Source organism: Amphiura filiformis, chromosome 6 (assembly GCF_039555335.1).
Source record: "Amphiura filiformis chromosome 6, Afil_fr2py, whole genome shotgun sequence".
In the NCBI taxonomy this organism is placed as follows: Eukaryota; Metazoa; Echinodermata; class Ophiuroidea; order Amphilepidida; family Amphiuridae; genus Amphiura; species Amphiura filiformis.
Window position 1 is genome coordinate 18,516,416 of NC_092633.1, and position 21,795 is coordinate 18,538,210.

At 34.2% G+C, this 21,795-nt stretch overlaps 1 protein-coding gene across 1 annotated transcript in view; it reads left to right on the forward strand.

Annotated features, from left to right (window-relative positions):
• Positions 1-15,903: 15,903 nt before the first annotated feature.
• LOC140155089 (neuronal acetylcholine receptor subunit alpha-10-like) overlaps positions 15,904-21,795 on the forward strand; it is a gene marked incomplete in the record, with an annotated part of 49,629 nt that continues 43,737 nt past the window's right edge. The window contains 1 exon segment of the mRNA XM_072177788.1: positions 15,904-16,804. Within this exon segment, the coding sequence (XP_072033889.1) occupies positions 16,747-16,804 (58 nt within the window).

A 21,795-nucleotide genomic window follows, 5' to 3' on the forward strand; every position in this document is an offset into this window, starting at 1 on the left:
ATACTTTAGCTGGGATCAATGAATAACCCTTAAATTAAGACCCCCCCTTTCGCTATCACCCAGCACATGGTTTGTCATCCCCCCACACACATACACACTTGTTTCCCATTGGATCTATCGTCATCATGATTTAGACGCTTTTATTGTTTCATTGACAACTTTTATTATATTTATCACTGATAATGTTGCCAAAAAGTCTTTTGAAATTAGTAGGCGTCATTAGTAGATCTCATATAATTGAAGTGCTCCCCCGATAGCAAAATAATGACAGGCGTATGCTTAGTTTTGACATGTAAGAATACAAAATGATTTCCTGAGTTCTTAATGGGGAGTTATAAGCTCCATTGCAAAGTGAAAGCAGAGCGAGGTGTGTGGATGTGAGGGGCATATGTGTTGTGTTTATGGCCCGGAGTTTATATTATAAGGGGCAAGCATCGAAATAAGCAGATCTGGACCAGGAACCACACATGTGGAAAAAGCGGTTCCTGGTTCTGTGATTATCTAGTGAACCAGGAGGCATTTTTAAAGAGCTATGAGTCATTTAATTTTTAATTGTACATGTTACATACAAAAACCGATTTAACTAACAGGCTCTATTTGAAAAAAAAATGTAGAGCCTGGTTTTAGTGTGGACCAGGAGCCAAAATGTTATGACCATTGGCTCCTGGGTGCCTGCTTATTTCGAGGCTTGGGGAGGGGTGGGTTAGGCAATTAACAGCTGCCTGGTATCATTCAACATTTCTGATACTGTTACGGCTTGAAATTTAAAGGCAGCGGGACTTTCGGATGCTCTCAGGAACAACTTTTACCACCTGATGAACAATCTCAAATGCTCTAATTTGCACCAACATGACAGTATAGATTAGGCACATGAAAGTCAATTCCGAGTTTATCGTTACTTTTTTTCAGGTTGGTGAGGTGACTTTTTCTTTTTTTTTTTTTCATTATTTCATCAGATTTCATTATTGACCTAAAATGCGTGTTGATTTGAAGCCAAACTCATACATGTGATTTATAAACATGTTTTTTTTTTTTATATGGGTAAGGACTAGAAAAATTAGAAAAGAGCCTGGTTTCATGCTTCAAAGTTATGAATATATGTTTTACAAACAAAAATATATGTTTCCAATTGCTAAAACTGGTGAAAACACTGATACTTTGAAAATAATGAATTATTTTGGCATTTTTGAAAATTTGATGCGGGTATTTTGGTTTCCAAAAGTGACGCGGGCGGGGACGATAAACTCGGAATCGACTTTCACGCGCCTTATAGGAAATATATTCTATCAGTTAATGGTTTTATAGTTTATTATTTCGGTTTACCAAAATAAAGAAATAATATCAGTAATAACTGTAAAAAATGGTTTATGTCCATCTGAAGCCAAAATAATAGGATGAATTAAAAAATAAAACGCACTATACTAATATACTATATCTTGGAGCTGTGCATAGCGATAAATTAAACCAACAAATATAATAGAAAACAACAAGAAATAATACAGTTATATAGAAAACAGTTCCAGTACATAACTCACCGATAAATTACTCTCTTATTCATTTCACATTCATTTATCTAATGTGAATTACAATGTGACGCTTATTATACGCAAGACTGAGTTCAGCTGTTACAAATTTGATAACTCAATTCAAAACTTCTGAACACAGTACATTAGGATCAAGGGCGTTGGTTCGAATCAATTGTTTGAAATCAATCAATGTGAGAAAGAATTGGGATTCCAATGCGCTCAATGCATAGTGACTTGTATTCTGTCAGAACTGTCAACGCAAGCTATGGTAGTGCTGTGGTATTTTAAAGTGACTTGGAGGCGGTGTTCTGTTATAGAAATATTTTCGCCATTTTATGGAGGAGAAAAGTGCAAAAGACATTGCAAATAACGACGATCAAGGATTTCTACATATACATAGCCGAACCGGAATAGGTATGTGAACTACATACGACGTTTGAAGTAAATTCTTAATGTTCTTCATAGCAAGAACATATAAAACATTGTCAAAAATGCAACTTCTTACAAAACGCTATATTCTCCGATAGTCCATATTTGCATGACTTCGGCGAACACTTTTGGTTCTCGTTTAAATTCTACCAATAGCACAGTCGATCTAATGTTATCTGCGGTTAGAGGACAGTTTAGAGAACTCTTTTTGCTGGTTGTTTGGTTTAAAATCCCGATATTTTTTTAATATCGGGATTCAAGCAGGCGACCCGTATGGTATGAAAAAGACGTTGCAAATTGTCAATGAAAAAGCTTATAAATTAAAATCACGGACATTTAGCTCAACAATAGGCATCTACATTCCAAGCGGAAACGCTTTTCAGAAACATACCCCCCTTTTTTCAGCAATCGCTGAAACCTAAATATGCAATTCCAGGCGATTTGTAAAAAATAGCGTCAGCATATTTTACTATGAATTTGGGACACCGAAACAAATGCTTGCATTGGTGCCAGACCTATTATAATGATACGATAATTAGGCCCCCAATAATGCCTTTCATTTTAACCGTTATTTATTAAACTGAGATTTTTACTTTTTGAGAAATTAATGAATTTATCGAAAAACTTTTCGGAGAACGCTACTTTAATGATCCCATTCCTTAAAGTGATACGGCTATTAAAAACTACAATGGCCTCAAGGGGTACTAACCTTATGATGTGCCTTTTGTTCATCATGACCTTAGAAGTCACCATTGAATTATATGTGAAATGTACATGTCAACATTATGCTACTACGTTGGATCGTTTTAAAAACGTTTTTTCATATTCCTGCTATATTTCAACGACATTTTTCTTCAGAGTAAAGTCTTATGCTCTTTATTTATTTACTGTTTACAGTTGGGTTCAGTATTCATACTTTTTAAAATTAAATGTCTTTAAAACCAATAAAGGTGTTAGTTACCCAAGTTGGTGTCAAATGAACAAGAGAAAAAAGCAAAGAATACAATCAAACAAAAACCGAGGGATTACGGTTTATTAATCCTAAAAGTTGGCGCTTGTTTTGGATTTTTAATAGAATGCATTAAAACAAAAACCGAGGTACTCTTAAAAGGTTTTAAGTGACGCGCATGTTGGCTTTTTTTTAAAGCTGGATGTCTCGAAAACCAAAGAAAGTTTCATCACTGGAGGTGTCAAATAGAAGAGAAAAATGCAAAGAATAACAAATATTTTCTATTCAATAAACTTTATATTATGAGTTAAACATTTAATATGATATTAGAAGCTTTATAGCTCCATCAATTTAGTTTGTTTGCATGTTTGTCTGTTCACACATTGTTGTCTGCGTGGGAATGAAGTTTCAATGTTTTAAACAGAAATGATTGCTCATTTTTAAACAACAAACTTGTGAATCGGACAAGTGAACTAACTTAAGATTTAAATACAATTATATTTATGCAAAGAGAACAGAACAACGACAGTTGGACTGTAAAGAAAGCAAATAAATCCGTGGGAGGCATGAATGGCAATAAGGTGCAACGAAAATATTACTCATACACGTAGTATGTGTAAAAACAAGCTAAGAGTATTGGTTTCGAGTTCAAGAAAACGGCATCCTTTTGGAGACACTTCTCTTACAAGATTGTGAAATAATAATATTCCAAATGCATAAACGTATGCTATCATCAGTTATCACCGAATATTAAATCTGGTACGGATTTGATGATAATAAGCCATGTTTGTATTCAACAGAGCGAATAGATGTTTAGATGTCAACGTGAACTGTTTAAAATTCATAGTGCTTGTATGCATAAAATAATATTGATATTTATTCATGGAAAAACAGTTTCCATCTACCATATGATTTGATGCAGATTGGTCAACGTTGTTTATTCATGCACATTTACAATATCTACTTACATATTTTAAGGACATTAAACCAAGAAGCTTTAATTCAGGTATTATATATCAGGTAACAGTACGCATCAACTCACTAGGATAGGAACTCGCTTTGGAATTTTGTAGCAACTCCATTGGAATCACAGATGATTCTGTAATATTTTTCTATATGTAAAATTATTCTATTTGTCATTAGCAGATGCGTGATTTGACATGCAAATAAGAAAAGTAAATAATTCAAAGTATGCAAATATAACAAAGTAATAAAAGAAAAAAATCGAATAAATATTTCTGGTGATAGAGTGATACACCATGCTGTATTTATTTAATTTGTTTTAAAAAATCGGGTCAAAAACCTTATTTACTTAAATTACTTAGTCACGTAATCAAAATATTTAATATAACATAAAAAAATATTCAGCGCATTTTATTACCATGCATTTTAACACATTACAGCAATGCATTGTTAAGTATTTAAATACTAAAACTCCACTTATTTCATTCCGAATTTTTTGACGATATTTATACTCTGAACGAAAATTAATCAATGTTGAGTAAAAAGGGAACTTTGCTTACTTGCTTATTTCCGGTGGCTTTCCCGAACCACGACTGCTCTCCATATCCTCCTGTCCTGCATCGCCGTTCCCAATTCAGATGCTTCCAGTCCAGTGTCTTGCTTGAGTACATCTACATATGTAAGAGGTGGTATACCAGGGTTTCTTGTACCATGTTTGGGTGCCCAGTTTATCAGGTTGGCGACAGGTTCACACTTGCTCCTGAAGCAGTGGCCAGCGAAGCGTGTTCTCCTTTCTCTGATCTTCTCTGCATGCTCTCCAAGCGGCTGCCTTGCGTGTTTTGACATCATGCGCAGTGCTAGCCATCCATGCTCCTAGATATTTGAAGTCTTTCACCTCATCTAGCTTTGTACCATTATTTGTGCTGATGTTAACTTGCTGATCTTGGTTAAAGGAGATGAACTTTGTCTTGGTGGCATTCATCTTCAAGCCGACTCTTCCGACTGATGCTTCTACCCTTTGTAGCAGTTCCTGAGCTTGTTTTATTTCTTCTGACAATAGGGCGATGTCATCAGCGAAGTCCAGGTCGGTTACCACTTCTGGCCCAACTCGTCTGCTTTTTGGCCTTTCAAGCTGGAATCCGAATGCTTCTTCCTTGCCATCTATAGCCAATCTCAAGGCATAGTCAAGCACTATCACAAACAGATACGGGGCAAGGGTATCTCCGTGTAGAACGCCGGCTACGATGTCAACCATCAGGGGAGATCACTTTGGCTCTGGTTTTCTTGTATGTCCTTCCAATGGCATCCACAAGTTGTTTTGGTATCCCATAGGCTTTGAGGATTTGTAGCATCTTGCCTCGGTGAATAGTGTCGAAGGCTTTTCGGAAGTCAATGAATGTTATAATGGCTGTTAAAAAGGGAACAGAGCAACAAAAATATATAAATATTGCCCAATAAAAATGCTATTACAAAAATGGCAGTGCTAGTTGTAACCAATAAAAAGTGTTGGTGCCTAAACTTTCATAAAATTACAATTTCTATTCAGTTTTAATCAAAAAAGAAAATGCGTAGAGTTATTTAGAAGTAAAGAAATGGAGCTCAGACAAAATGGCATTATAATAAAGGAGAGAAAAAATCGATTACTTTATTTATTATATATTTTCTCAGGCATGTATCCTCTAGATCTTCGCATTTAATATCTAATGTCTCATATTGACTGATGTCCTGCTAGGACACAGCAGATAGGCCGCCCTCTCTATTTATAGTTATTTAGAAGGGTATGTTTTCATTTAAAATGTAAATCCCTTTAATTGACTTGTCATTATTTTTACTTAGATACAGCTTGGGGAAAAATTTGCGGTGAAAATACACACCTGGCTCACTAATGTCAAGTTAACATTATGTTGTTTAAAAATGTTAATCAGAATGTAACAATGCATAAAAACTCCGCAAAGTTGCATAGAATGCACACAGGTGTCTACAATTGCATAAAATAACAATCTCTGTAAAATTTTAATCAGAAAGGAAAATGTTTAGAGTTATTTAGAAGGGTAGGTTTTCATTTTAAATGTAAATCCCTTTAATTGCCTTTTTACAGCTTGATGAAAGTACACACGTGGTTCACTAATGTCAAGATAGTCACACCTGTTGCGCATCCGCTCGTCCTGTGGCTTTCCCCCACGAGTGATCGAAAATTGGGGGAGAAAAGGCGTTGTAAGGCAATGTTTGCTTGATTATTTTTCTTTTTCAAAATGAATGTGATACCACAAACTAAACTTTTTGCACAGGATTTTTGACTCGAACAGTCTTACTTTGTGGAGAAACTTCCTGGTCAATAGTGTGGATGAAACCTTTTTTAAGTATTTTAAGCACGGATTTTTAATTCTCACTGCACGGATTTTTATTCTGACAGCACGATCGTGCCAGCAGGCACATTAAAATAGCCCCTGCTTCACTTTCACTCTCACAATCACTTTTGTGTTTGCGCTTGTTTATTCAAAATAATAAAACCTCCTCCTGCTAGAGACTGTCTGGCTTGTGTTCCCTCTTGTTACATGTGTATGATAACTTAAAACTGTCAACTCAAAGATTTCAAGGAAATAAGCACTACAAGCTGATATTTTGTGACAACTTGTGTTTCACTCGCCGTACAATAATTGATTACACGCAGGGTAGGAAGAATATAATATGTTATTTCATCGTCTCGTTGTATATATCATAGGAAATAGCTACAAATCAAATCCCTTCTATAATGTTACTTTTGGAATATATGGAATGAATCACCTTTATAAGAGGAATTATGAGAACAATAAGAAACTAGAGGACGTATATTCCTCAAAATAGTTTTGAAAATATTATAAAAATATACGCATATGTTTCTGCTATTGTGATATTCATCTTGACGATTGTATTTATATCTTAGGTTCACCCACAAATTGCCAACTGTTTGCAAATTGTTTGCTATATTAACTAAATCCAAGTTATTTAACTGGGCAGGAAACTTAAAAGTATCTAATTGTGTCGTCGTGTAGTAACTATTTGAAGGTTTGTTACCAATTTTCGAGTGATATTCTTCTTCTCTATCGTACTTGCTACATTAGATTTCATGTCATGTAATAAATATTAAACCATAGGTGTAACATTACCCGCATATACGTTACCTTTTGTTTTTAACAAGATTTAATAGGGTATGCAAAACAGTGTAAGTTCTAGACATTAAGTACACTCTCCTATAAACATGATAGCTTTGGACTTGAAAGTTGTATTGAATTACTTGTCAGCTCCGTGCCTAAAACCCGATCACTGCTGCCAAACATACTATGACTTTGATTGAGGCTACTGGACGGCGAGTTTGCTGTCTTCACAGTCACCAATGAAATTTGTGGATTGAAACAAGCTGACCAGTGGCGTCATCATCAACAGAGTAATTATTCCAATATTGTCGAGAAACAGTCACTCGTTATGTATTGCATGACGTGATGCCACAGGCCTAAACGTACTCCGTCGTTGTAATTGAAGCATTAGTGACAAATAAATGTTCTTGTTATGTCTTCAATGATATATAGTCAGTCTGACAAGGGGGAAAGAACTACAGTTCTTGAAGTAGCTATGAAAGTATGATATTAAAAACTTGTGGTTACCAAGCAGAACAGAAATCGGAAGGAATTAGCAATATCTTGTTCATGCAGGTGGGATCCTCAAAAAGTAATCATGGTAATCGTGTTCATTTGCCTTTGACACCCTCAAACTAAAAGAGCAAAACACGTGCCTAACAAAAGATAAATAAACATTAGTGAAGAAGCAGATATCAAATACGCATATTGTTCTAGATGTTATTGTCTGCTCGTTTCGCTAAACGGTAAAATATCTCTCTGTATCCGACTATGTTAGAAAAAAAGGTAGGATACTATGGCCAAAGTATCTGACCTTTTTTCACATCCGTTCTATCTAGGGCGATGCACTCCGTGAATATTTATACGTATGTTAATGTGATTAAACTTGATCGATTCTTATTCATTTGTTCTGCCAAAAGTGCCAAAAGACCTTAGCCTCTGGAATCGTTAAGTGACTTTCGTTAGACTTTCTGAACACAATTAAACTGAATTGAATAGGTAGAATAACATGAGTGTCAAAAATGCGGTGCGATACTATGTTTATTGCCATAGCCATGGTATTACATTTGAGGAACCTATGGGGAAAATAGCTTCTACTGAGCAACAGGTTTAATGTTACCTAAATACGAAAAGCGTCAGAAGTCCATGTATAAGGTCAATACGTGGCTCACATTCCTATTTCGCTACACCACATTTGTTTTCAGAATAACACTGGGATATATAATTCACATTGACATTTAAATTTGAGAAAATCTGGTTTAAAGGGATTGCTTTCAGTCAATGTCAAGCTATATGATTATTTTGAATCGATTTATAACACTGATATTGTACCAATGGGCTTTAAATTAATGCAATAAATTATGAAAATATGAACATAATAGCTAAATTAAGAAAGAAAAGAACAGGTAAAAACTCTCTAAAATTGATCGTTTAATTCATATTCCCATCTCAAAATGTTAAATATGGAATGTGTTTAATATATAACACAAACAAGATATGTCAAGTATTCTTGTCAATCAGTTATACAACATCGTTATAGTCACCTTTCACACTTGCCTACATTGTGATGTGGCTTGTGACTTCATAAAACCTTACATGTAGATTACTTCAATATAAAACCTACGTGTATATGTCTATACGTTTTTAAATGAGTAAACAGTTATGATAACACAATAAATATCTTTAAAAATTCGCACATAATGAAAATCACTTAACTTTAGTGGCCCCTGTTGGTGGTTACATAGATCTCTAAGAGGTCATATTATTCATTCATCATGTCATTTCCAAATCCATATTGAGAATGGCTGATAAAATGTTGAAACTATTAATTAGACTGTGTTGAAAGCTGTGATCTTATTTTATTAGGTTAAGCATAGTTAGTGTTTTTGATACCTGATGCCAATAATTGATCAGGATGAGGGTTTATTTAATACTACATGTACACCCCCAACTGATCAGTTTTACCACGTTAACAGTTAAACTGTTTCCCTATACATCAGTTTTGTTATGTTCAAAGAGTGATGGAAAACTGATGAAAATGAAAATTCTGTTTTGTCGCTCGGTTTGCAAAGTCGATTCGTAGAAAGAACATATTTTACAAGAAATCAATCAAACTGAGGAAAACACTTCTAAATATAAATCTTATCGGAGTAAGCCAACATCTTTGCTTCGATTGGTAAAATGTCATTATTGTTTTTCTTTGCTTGAAATAGAAAGGTACGACAAATGCTTGGAAGATTCTCAGCAATATATTGAGAAGTAGAAAGGTAATTGCTTATAAGAGCAACAAGTATTTTTCAAATTATTAGACACAAACTAGCACAAAGTAAAAATCACAGTGGTAAAGATTTTCGTGATTATTAAAAAAAAATACAAACGGTGCTGCACATTTCTTTAAGCAAACCATTCAAAAAGAGATATTGAAAATCATTATAGCAATGGGTAGTAGAAAAGGTCCAGGTGATGATAGTATATGATCTGATATTGTTTAAAAAGCTGCGAAATACCGATGAAATTGTCTATCCACTTTAAAGAATTTCGAATCTGTCTTTCAGTATAGATGAGATGCTAGATGAATTTAAAATGACAAAGGTAGTTCCAATATACAAGAATGGCAATCCTAAACTGTGTGGTAACTACTTCAGACCAGTTTCAGTGTTACCATGTTTTTATAATAAAGTGCTGGAACAGGTCGTGTGTCTGTGTATCATGTGTTAGGAGCAAATAATGAAGAGTTCAAGCCGTTTCAGCGCCTGCATGCCTCGAACTACTCTTGATTCTACAAAAATAAAAATAGCTTAATCCTAATATTTTAGTTTTAACTTGCAATAAAGTCATATTTTATGTTATTTTTGATAATTGGTTATGAAGAAGATTAGAACATGTATTTTCCAACAATTAGGATGCATAACTTTAAATGAAAGGGCATATATATTGCTCGGACAACATCATATCTTTGACAAGCTAATATTACGAGGACAATGAAAATGACTCCTTTTTTGAGAAAATAAGTCGTTTAAAATTGATATTCCGCAAAAACCAACTGTAAGCGGTGAGTTCCTTCAAACTAGACAGGTTTGACCTAGAAACAACTGTCATGTCATGAAATGAAGTGTGCCAGCTTTGAGAGAATATCAACACTCTCAATGCACAGAACGCATACTGTTTTTGTTATCAGCAAAAACCTGTAAATCAAGTATTACAAATTTAATGGTTTTTACTCATATGGATATAATCAGGCCGCTTCTTTGTTATATATTAGTAAATTGTGATATTACAACTTGATGAGAAATATTTAGACTAAAAGATGAAAAATATTTTCGATCAATGTTACCATTCTAATGTTGTAAAATATTGCGTGACATGATGACCACAGGCTTAATCGTATTCCGTCTTCGTAATTGCAGCAATGCGGCAGCATTAGTGGCTAATAAATTTTGATATTCTTGTTGCGTCTTCAAAGATCTAGTAAAACTGATGAGGAAAAACCTCTAAAATGTAAAGTTCTTATATCCCCGTCTGCAAAGTATTGTAACTATCCTCATACTAACGACTAACGTATTAGTGGTTACAAATCTCACCAGATATCTGAAGAAATTGAAAGGGAATATCAACATCGTACTTATTCAGGTTCATCGGAATGTAATCATGTTCATTTGCATTTAAAATCATCTAATAAAGTGCAAAACGCATTACACCTTACGAAACAAACGATAAATAATCCTAAGTGAAGAAATAGGTAACATTATTTAAATACACATAAGGTGGTGTTCTTGCCCTTTCCTTTTCGCTAGACGGTAAAATGCCTCTCTGAATCCGACTCAACGGAAAAAAGCAGTTACTACGGTATACATTACTTCCGTTCTATTTGGGTCGATATACTTCATGAATATTCATTCCTAGTGAATTTTGTTAAACTTTGCAGTTTCTTATTAATTTGTTCTGCCCAAAAGCCATCGCCTCTGGAATCGTTAAGTGGCTTTCACCAGATTTTCTGAACACAATTAAGCTTAACTGCATGGCCGGAATAACATGAGTAAAAGAAAATACGGTGCGATGCTGTGTTTATTGGCATAGCCATGGTATTCCATAAGACCAACTAGGGGAAACACCCTGCGTCCACTGAGCAACAGGTCTTATGTTGCTTAAAAACAAAAAGTGTCAGACGTCCATAAGGTCAATACGTGGCTCACATCTTTATTTCGCTACACCATAATACTAATCACTGATGGAGAACTGTAAGCAACATTATGTATAGGAAAATCTGGTTAAAGGGATAACGTTGCTTTACTTTCTATATAATGTAATGCTGGTGTAAATTATATTGAATCTATTAATAAGCCTGCTTTTATATCGACGATCTTAATGTAATATCATCATAAAATATAACAAAGAAAATGAACAACCCTCTAAAAAGTAACCTTTCATGTACATTCCCATTCCAAAATGTTAGATGTGCAATAAGTGTTTAATTCAATAAAATTCATGCAATGGATGGCTCGTAAATAAATAAATAAAAAAGCAACACGTGGACGTCTGACTCCTTCTCCTTCTATGAATTTAATCGCAAAATACGTTTTCTTTCGAAGTATTTTATTCATTTTCAAACAAGAGAGAGAAGCACTCTGTTATTATAGTCAGCACACGAAAGAAGCGCTAATATCGTTGAAGCAAACCTTTCACACTTACCCATATTTGTGATGCGACTTGTAACTTCAGTGAAGCTTACATGTAAAATAAATATGATAAAACCTGCATGTATCACTTGACAATATGTCTATATGTTTTCAAATGGACGAGGACACGTCCGTTACGATTATGCAATAAATATCTCAAAAATTACACAAACTGAAAATCACTTAATTTAAAATCTTATTTTCTTAACCTTCGCTATTTTTTACACAGAGTAATATTGTTACATTCTATGTATGATTGAACAAAATAAACTGACAGGTAAATAAAGTTCCAATATGTCAACAATTGCAATCACCTGGAAAGATGAGTGAAGGTTGCCAAAAAAAAGGTTGAAATGTCAGATTATATAAAGGTATTATAACATTCAAAAACATTGTGTGAAAAAAAGAATATTCTAACATTTTATTTAAGTGTTCATGATATACCGTAGTTGGCAAAAAAAAGTATGCAAAAAACAATTTACAATAACATTTTGACAACATTTTAAAGATGTTGTTATAGTGAGTTTTCATACAAAATGTTTTCAAACGTTTTAATGACTTTTCTAAAACCCGACACTTAATGGTATTTAAACGTTATTACCAAAACCGAAACCAACAATATAACCCGTATAAACGTTTTAAAAACGTTTTTTGATTGCTACATTGTTATTGGAATGGTTGGATCTAAATATACGTACATCATATCAAAAGTGCACGTGCATCTACATTAGGGTGATTCACAAAAAATGAAATTGGTATTTTCAACGGGACACCCCCTCATTTTGTTCATTTTGATAATAAAATCATACCTGCAAAATATGAAAAAAATTCAAAAAAGTTTAGGGGGTGCTACCGGTCAATGAACTTTTGTACACAAAGTCAATGGGATTTATGAGCCATTTTCTTTACAGCACAAAAAAGCCATGTTAATTTTCCCTGATTGTGCCAAAAATATTTGATCATAGTGTGAGTGGGGATTTGCCATTTGGTCTAATACCATTTCGTCTAAACCCATTAGGTCTATATCCACTACATCCAATAATCATTTGGTCCTTTAACCATTTGGTCCGATAACCATTTGGTCCGACAACCATTTAGTCTAATAACCAATAAGTCTAAAACCATTTAGTCTAACAACCATTTAGTCTAATACTCATTTGGTCTATAACCAATAGGTCTAATAGCCATTTGGTCTAATACCCATTTGGTCTACACACCATTTAGTCCTACAAGCATTTGGTTTATTAATAAATAGACAAAATGGTATTAGACTAACTGGTTATTAGACCATACGAGTATTAGACCTAACGGTTATTAGACCAAACGGTTATTAGACCAAATGGTTATTAAAGAAATATTAGACCAAATGGTTATTAGACTATATGGTTAGTAGACATACCGGTTATTAGACCAAACAATATTAGACTAAATGGACATTAGACTATATGATTATTAGACTAAGTGGCAATTAGCCTCTCTGGTAATAGACCAATTGAATATAGACTAAACGGGAATTAGACGAAATGGTATTAGACCAAATGGCAATAGACCGTGTGAGTAATGTCCTTAAAATAAATGCTGAAGAAAATTGTAAAAATGTTAATCTGCTTTCCAGAAAATTGCATTTTTGTGAAAACTGTTACATTTGGGGCAAGGCAGTTGCTGGAACAGCCAAAATATTATGTAGTTTTGAACTGGCCACTATCCATTGTTGTGACCCCAATTTATATACATTTCTTTTCAACCATGGTGAATCTAATCCTTCCTGTGGTCATTCAATTCAAACAATAGAAATCTTCATCAGTTATGGCCATAATGACCACCCCTGATACAGATGTATGGATTTTGATAGTTACTATTACATAAGATTTCAAAAGCTGGTATCACCATTGGGGTAAACTAATATGTGAAGAATTTTAATCTTTTTTTTTATCAACAGTTCAGTTCAATAAGGTATAAATTTGGGGTGCCTGGTGGGATTCAGGGGATATCCCAGGGTATTCTTTTCTTGAGCTACACTCCCTCTGTCACTTGTGAAACATTTTTTATTATTACAGTCAACTATGAACTTTAATTTGGTAAAACCCATGTTTTCACTAAGTTAGGTATATCATTGAACATTTACTTCAGTTTTGCAAGCCTGGTAGACTTTTTAGGCCCTGAAATAAGCGTTTGAAATTTTTGACAAAAAATCCCATTGACTTTGTGTACAAAAGTTCATTGACCGGTAGCACCCCCTAAACTTTTTTTTTTTTTTTTCATATTTTGCAGGTATAATTTTATTACCAAAATGAACAAAATGAGGGGGTGTCCCGTTGAAAAATACCAATTTAATTTTTTGTGAATCACCCTAATCTACATGTGTCTATTTTTACTTTAATAGCTAGGAATAGATTACATAGCTAGGAATAGTCTCATCTCAATTGGAGGACACTTCAAATCAATATTAATATTAGTAAAAATAGTGAATATTCTCAGTCATCCAGTCGTTAGAATCACAAGATTTTGAATTAAATGAAATGCTGGAACATTTTTTGCAACTTGATACGTTGCTTCTGAAACTATCAGACTTCATAAGGCAACTGACCCGCTGTCACATGCATGTCAAAGTGTCACATGACCAGCCCAGCGTGTCAGTTGCTTGATGAAGTCTGATGGTTTCAGACGCAACGTAGCAAGTTGCAAAAACTGTAAGTTCCAGTATTCCTATTCCAGTATTGCTATTTAGCTTTATATATTTCATTTCATTTCAGTCGTTTTAGCTTTTCATTTAACTACATTACCAGTATTTCCAAACATGTCAAGATTTGTATGCTGAAGCAAGAACATCCAAGTAGATAATACCTTTAAGGTATTACAATGATTAGCTGACCAGAAACCTTTGGCATTATTGAAATCACGCTATTCACCGTAGATGTTAACCATGGGTTGGGAGTGTTGAACATTATCTGAGCTTTGATTAAACTGCAGCACAGTTGAAAGTCTATTCTCATATAAGCATATCATTCCTTGTCTAGAGGCCATTCATTCTTACATCGCTACTTTACATATACTTCATCACATCTTGTGCAAGCTCAATACAACACAATCCTTTGTAAACAAGGTGTCATTATAGAACTCATTCCAACTTAAAACTTCCTGAAAATATTTGCAGTTTGGCAAAAATACAAATTTCAGATTTGCGAGGATATACCACGACTATTTTTGTTTGATTTCAAACTGCTATTGTTGACATTTCTCTTTGGATTTGTTTTGTTCATATTGGTCGCATCTACAAGAGGTCATATTAATCATTCTCTACCAAGACTCATTGATATGAGAAAGAAATATTCATTTCAGCCTTTTTTGAAGAAATCAAATCCACGCTCTCACAAGAGACTCATGTTGTACGTGTGTTCCATCCATACGTATGGCCCGGGGTATCGGGAATTCGTTATAGCTTCTTTCATTACACGACCAAAATCTCAGAGCGCCCCTTTGGGAGAGGTTTATCATCACTATTTTCGCATATGATGCGTTTTCCTATAGTCTATCCACTTCAGCATTTATCTATTGCGTATACAATATGACGGTCCGTATCGAACCAAACAATGAAGAAATCCCGAATGACTAAAGTAATTGCACGGCTAAAGTAAATCGAGAGAGTTGCCTATGATACTGTCTAGATTTGTGAATTCATTTCAGATATTATGCTGAATAATCGTCCTTTTTAAAACATCAACACTGTTAATTAAACCGTATCTTTATCATGGTAAGCCTGCTATGCCTTGTCTAACGTATCTGATAAATAATTACCCTAAGGGGGTCTATTGCCATTTGGTCTGTGGCAATATATGATTATGGACTTATGATAAATTTGTTTCTTTAAGAGAAAGTGTGTTCATGGCTTGCTGTAAGACATATCTTTTATATCATAAATAAGTTATAAGTTATATTCATAACCAGTGTATAACGAATGGGCATATCTAAGTTTGACATACAATTATAATTTAGAGTTTTACATTTAAGTAACCTGTTAGTTGTGAATGACTGTGAAGACACTATAGCAAAATTAGACTAGGATGACACGTGAGCAATGATGTTATGTATATCAATATAAACTTCCTTATTGTAATGAATAAAATGTTGATGTAGAACGCCACATGTGTCTGTGTATCACGTGTGTATTGGGAGCAAATGAAGAGTTCAAGCCGTTTCACCGCCTGCATGCCTCGATTTAGTCTCCATCCTCAATCACCGATCGTTCTGTCGCTGCTTCACTACTTCCGTAGAATCAAATCGTACAAATGGTATCGCTATGAGAACTCACCTTACTGACGATACATCATTTCTTTCAATACTGCATGTGGGAGAGTGAAATGGACATAACATTTACTGTTTCGCTGTAATTTCGTTGTATCTGAGTTGAATTGAATAAACTTGTTAAACAAAATGAAAAACACTTGGTTAGATATTTTATAGCTGCAAGTTGAAGATAAGGACTCGCCGATATTGACCTATTCGTACGTGTGGTGCATGATTGTTACGATAACGTACTCTTGGATTGTACTCTTTTTTTCTTTTCCATCTGAACATGATGACCAGGCTTTGATAAAATTGATCAAATACTTTTCTCTCCAATGGCGTGGTATTTTCTTCAAGTATCTATCATCTGATCTGACCATATGCTGAATGTCAACAGCCACTAGTTTGGCTCCAAACTTTTGATACATATAAAGTGTTCACAAAAGCATCTTCAAAGGAATACTAAGGTTAAAGGATATTGGTGGAGTTATTTTGGTTTATTGAAATATTGAAGTTGGAACTTACATTGAGGCACTGTCCCCTAGTTTCGATATTGTTGAAGTTTCCATTCGCTTTTTAGTGGAAAACGTAACAATGCTGTACCAGTAGCCACCGAGTTAGTGTTCTAATACATGTGCATGCTACGCTAGATACACCTTCCCTGTTTAGGAAATGGTTTAGTCCAAGGGGGTCTGTCTACGAGACAAGACGAATCGCCTGTAAGAGTTTGCCTGTATTATTGGCCTTCTTCCACCCTCGCCATCCTTGTTCTGTATAGCTTTACACGAGAAAGAAACCATATCGCCATGGAACCAAAATTACCCCAGATCTTGCTTGTCTTCACTTCTTTACTATTATCGGAAGGTAAGTCTAAATTAAACAATCGTTCAATATTCTTTGTTTCTGGTCAGTGATCATCTGTAATAAACATTTCAGCCTTGTCAAACTACCGATGCGAACAGGTGAGAGATAGCCGAAGATAGTGACTCAACTTTTATTATAAGTTTCCATTTATTTCAGTGGTTTAAAGGTGTAATGTAATCTAATCTTAGTGATATATTGATAAGTTTATATGATTTTACAAAGGTGGAGTTAATTAAATAAGAAGTTAAGGCGTTTATGTAGCGGTTCCACACCTTATAAAAATCCCGGTGTTTTATTTCCCTCGTGAACAGATCACAACGTCGCCAAGATCTGTACAACTCTAGCGTATACTCAAGGGTTTAATAGCCAATGTGGAGCGATTTTCAGCCATTTCAGCCTTGTTATTATATTGAAGCTGATTTAATTAAGGAAAAGGTTGTTTGTGTTATGACTTTGAGTCTCACTAACGATTTGATTTAATTATCTCTCGTCGCTAAAAGGCGCATTTTCTTACGATACAACTATATTATTCTACCTGTTCGTTATATGATATATTGTTGTCCGTATACAAGCGAAATAAGAGACATTACTCTTCAAAGGTCAGTGCGTATCCTTTTTCGCTTTTCAATCCTTTGTCTCGTCTTTCCCAATCATGGATTTATTCCCAAAGAAAGCATTATTAATTTCAACCTACCGTAATATACATTATGCATACGTATTCACAGCGGTTATACAAACTGTTGCTTTTATATTTTAGAAATTGAATACATGAATACAAAAGCCACCTAAGTCCATGGGAAGTGATTTTGAGAGAAAACCTGTGTATCATTTTAATTCCTTCAGTTAGATTTACCTGGTCAATATGGTAAGTTTTACGTGCAAATGAGTGGATTAACCTGTATTAGGTATGACGATTAGCATTTCAGGGACTTCGTGGGGTTCATTTTAAATTTTGGACTTAGGTGGTTGTTTGAATCATATACAAAGACAACAATGTTAGAATGAGATTACCACTAGTAAGATAATACAAAATAAAGCGCACAGGTATGTATAATGTTGATAAGCATTCTGCCATGTAATATAAACCACACACTTTCCTTTATTAAACCCATTTTTTTTCAAAAGTCACTCTCTAGCAATGAATGTGTTACAAGTGGACTTTTATACATACTGGATTTTAATCAATGTGTTACAAGACTCAAATCATGGAATTGGGTGATTCTTTCATACATGCTATTTTTCACATGCTCAATAGACACAGAGGATGAATTTGAGTTGTTCTTTCATACATATGACAGGCCTATGTAAAGGAACACTTTCCCATGCTTAACTCAATTTGGTTTAAGTATGGACTTAGGTGGTTTTTGTATTCATATATTCAATTGATAATAACAGCTATATCCTACGTCATTAAAACAAAACAGAGTACCGACATGTCAGTCATGGAGTCGATTTTTGCATCCCAGGTAATCAGGCATAGTAGAAGCAGGCTCATCGTAGCTTAAACTAATGCACGTGGTGTTAAGCCATATTTCACTAGTATTCTCTACATCTTGCACTTACATGGTGTTATAGGTGAATTGTTCTTTCCTTAATTGATCGTATCTGCTACTTTTTATAGGGAAGTATATAAATAACCTGCGTCATGTGATTATCCTTCACTTTCTACTTTTTTCCATCTGTTTCTATTCTTATTCATTAATTTTCATTGCTTGCCTGATCTGATACTTAAATATTATTATTGATTAATAATAATAAAAATGAATAATTATAATACTAATGAAAATAACACTAATGAAAACAATAATAATAATAATAATAATAATAATAATAATAATAATAATAATAATAATAATAATAATAATAATAATAATAATAATAATAATCTTACTATAAATAGGGGAATGTTGTGTGTGTGTATCTATGTAGGTGTATAAAAGCTCCGTCAGTTTCGATCCAAATGTCGCCAAATTCATACAGGAGATCGAGGAATATACCGAGACGGTAATGCGAAAATTTGGTTGGAAACGGTCAAGAACTGGCTGCAAAAACAGTGAAAATGTGGGTAAAAACGGGGTTTTTGTTATGAAAATCGGTTACCAGCCTACGCGTCACTGCAGCTGGCAGGCAGCGCGTCGACGCCGCGTGCGTAATGCGCACTACGCCAATGCGCGCGTAAACTGCGCAGAGCCACGGGACTTGCGAGCCAGAGACCAGTGGACATAATAATACGAAAAGAAAGAAAAATAAAGGACAAAAAGGTACATGGACGGGTCACGGGATTATAAACGGGTAAACACGTCCGCAGACACGCTATGAGAGGACGTAATAAAAATACGGGAAAAAGATGTGTGTATAAACAACATGAAGCGGTACTATAAAGAAAAATTAAATTAAAATGAGGACAAAAAAGGTACGAGTAATAACGGGTTAAAGTAACTATATCTGATACGGGAACGAAACAAAGAAGGAAAGAAACTAATCAGGAAATGTAAGAAAAAAGGAAGCTAAAATAATGAGAACAGAATTAAATAAAAAACATGGAAACGGGAAATCACAAGCAGCAAATAAAAAAGAAGCTAAAAGGAAAATGTAAGAAAGAACATTTAGAAAATAATGGGAACGGGATTGAATAAATAAATAAATAACATGGAAACGGAATATCACAAGCTAAGCAGAAGAAACTAAAAAAGAAAATATAAGAAGAGACAGATTTAGATAAATAAAATGTACCTTTTCAATGATTCAGAAATTCTTCCTGTTATAGTGAACGCTCCCATTTACTAATCTAGCGGGGACCCGCGCGAAGCGCGGGTATCCCGCTAGTAATAATAATAATACTAATAATAATAATATTCTTCCTAACGTATGTACGCACAGTGATAGTCATGAAGTACAAGGTATAACCTAATCATCCTTTTGTTTTTGATTCGCACCTTGTTTTAATTGAGTATATCTCATTAACGTCCCATTCTGTGGTAACTTACGGTGCCTTAGTCATCATGTTTACTTTTCCCGCCATCTTCTTGTACATAAGCTATAGAATATCTACTAATTGGGTAAGTTTTGCACTTGCACATGTATCATATGGCTTCTTGTTGTTATGTTTGTGCCTATATATGATATGTATCATGTCTATAGCTCAATCTTCTCATGTTCTGAAACCAAAGCAGCGATTAGAACGTATACCTTATGATTTAATTGATCAGATCCGTGTGTTTTTACTTTAATAAACGACAAACCCAAATAAAATCTTTATTTAATGACTGACTGTAAACTACGCCATTGAATATTTTGTTGTTAACATATACAATTTGTATGCCACGTGGAACAAAGTAATTTAAAGTTATTTATATTGACCAGGTTTTAATTAAAACGCTTCACATTTTGCGTTGTACAATATTCATAATATTCTCCTTTCTACTCCAAAATATAGCAAGTAGATGCACATTCATAATTATAGGTTAATAAATGCGTATCACTTGTTGGGAGTGAAATTGTACAAAATAATGCACGCGTATTGCACGTGCATTAGACGCATCAACATCTCAGTACAAGTGCATTATTTTGTACAATTTCTCATACACGACTAAAAAAATCCCGTGATTTGTGCATTTTTATAACAAAATTGTCATTAAAAAATTTTGGAAAATGCAGGCAAATATAAATGCAACAACCCGCAAGTAAAATGAACGCGTCCGAAAGCACTGCGCGTACTACGCGGAGTGCGCGCCCGTGCAATTGTACAACATTTATGCACGACTAGTAATTTACTAACGGAGGCTCTGATTGGTTCTCACTATCTAGGAGTGTATGAAAAGATGTTAATACATGTCATGATATGGTTTAACTTAAGATTCATCGTTAGGCGGTTGCAGCTTGTAGCATTGATCTATCGATAACCACCAGCAGCCACAAGCAATGTTTTTGTTTGTTGGTGGTTTGTTTGATTGTTTGTTTAGCATACGCGTGGGTCGATAAATTGGCGATGAGTAATCAATGAGCGTGGAAAACCATAACTATAAGTTACATCATGCATATATATTTGCATATTTCATTGTTTATGTTGTCGTAAAAAATAATATATTCATATTCAATAATTGCATATTTAGAAAATATATACAATCGAATTGACAATTGGCTGGAAATGTACTTGCTTCTCATTTGCGTTGGCGTGTGTGTGTCAGTTGATCAAAATGTGCTTGTTGATGATATTACGATCTGACATGCTCGGATGAACATTTAACATCTCCATTGCACTTGAAGGGAAACTATTTACCAAGGTGCAGTTTACAGTGTTCAACACACACAAATGTTGTTTATTTCAAACCAAATGCACACGTTATTATTTTTTTTTAGTATATTCCATGCTAAAAATACGACATTGTAGCAAACAACTATGAAGTCATGCCTAAAACCATGTTGTTGCTTCAGTTGTATCTGGTGTCAGTTCAATTTTCTGCTGTCAGAGGCAGGAGAGCGCTTTTAGAAAAAGCAAAAACAGTTCGTGAACCGAATTCTTCAATTTCCACGATTAAACTACGTCAAGGAATTTTACTTGAACAGTTCTTAAAAAGTCATGCCTTAAACCATACTTTTATGTTTGTTTTGTGTTAGCTTTAATTTTTTTCTTCAGAATAAGAATATTTACAGCACAGGAACTGCGTGAAACGAATATAGAGTTAACCACTTGTTTGATAGAGAGTGGTGTAACTTGTAACCTATGTTTGTTAAGTAATTTTATTTCCGATGTTTTTAAAAAAAAATACACCATTAAAGTTACCTACTTTACTAATACACTAGAATATAAAGATTCATCATACTAATATCATGTTAAACATTATTTCAATTCAAAATATAATAGTCTTGCTTTAGTTGATGTGAGATGTATATTATCAATTTGGTAATTTAAAATGTGGTGATTATTGTACAGTACAGAACAGTCGACTAAATATAAAATATTCATACATTCCAGCGTTACGGGGAAACAT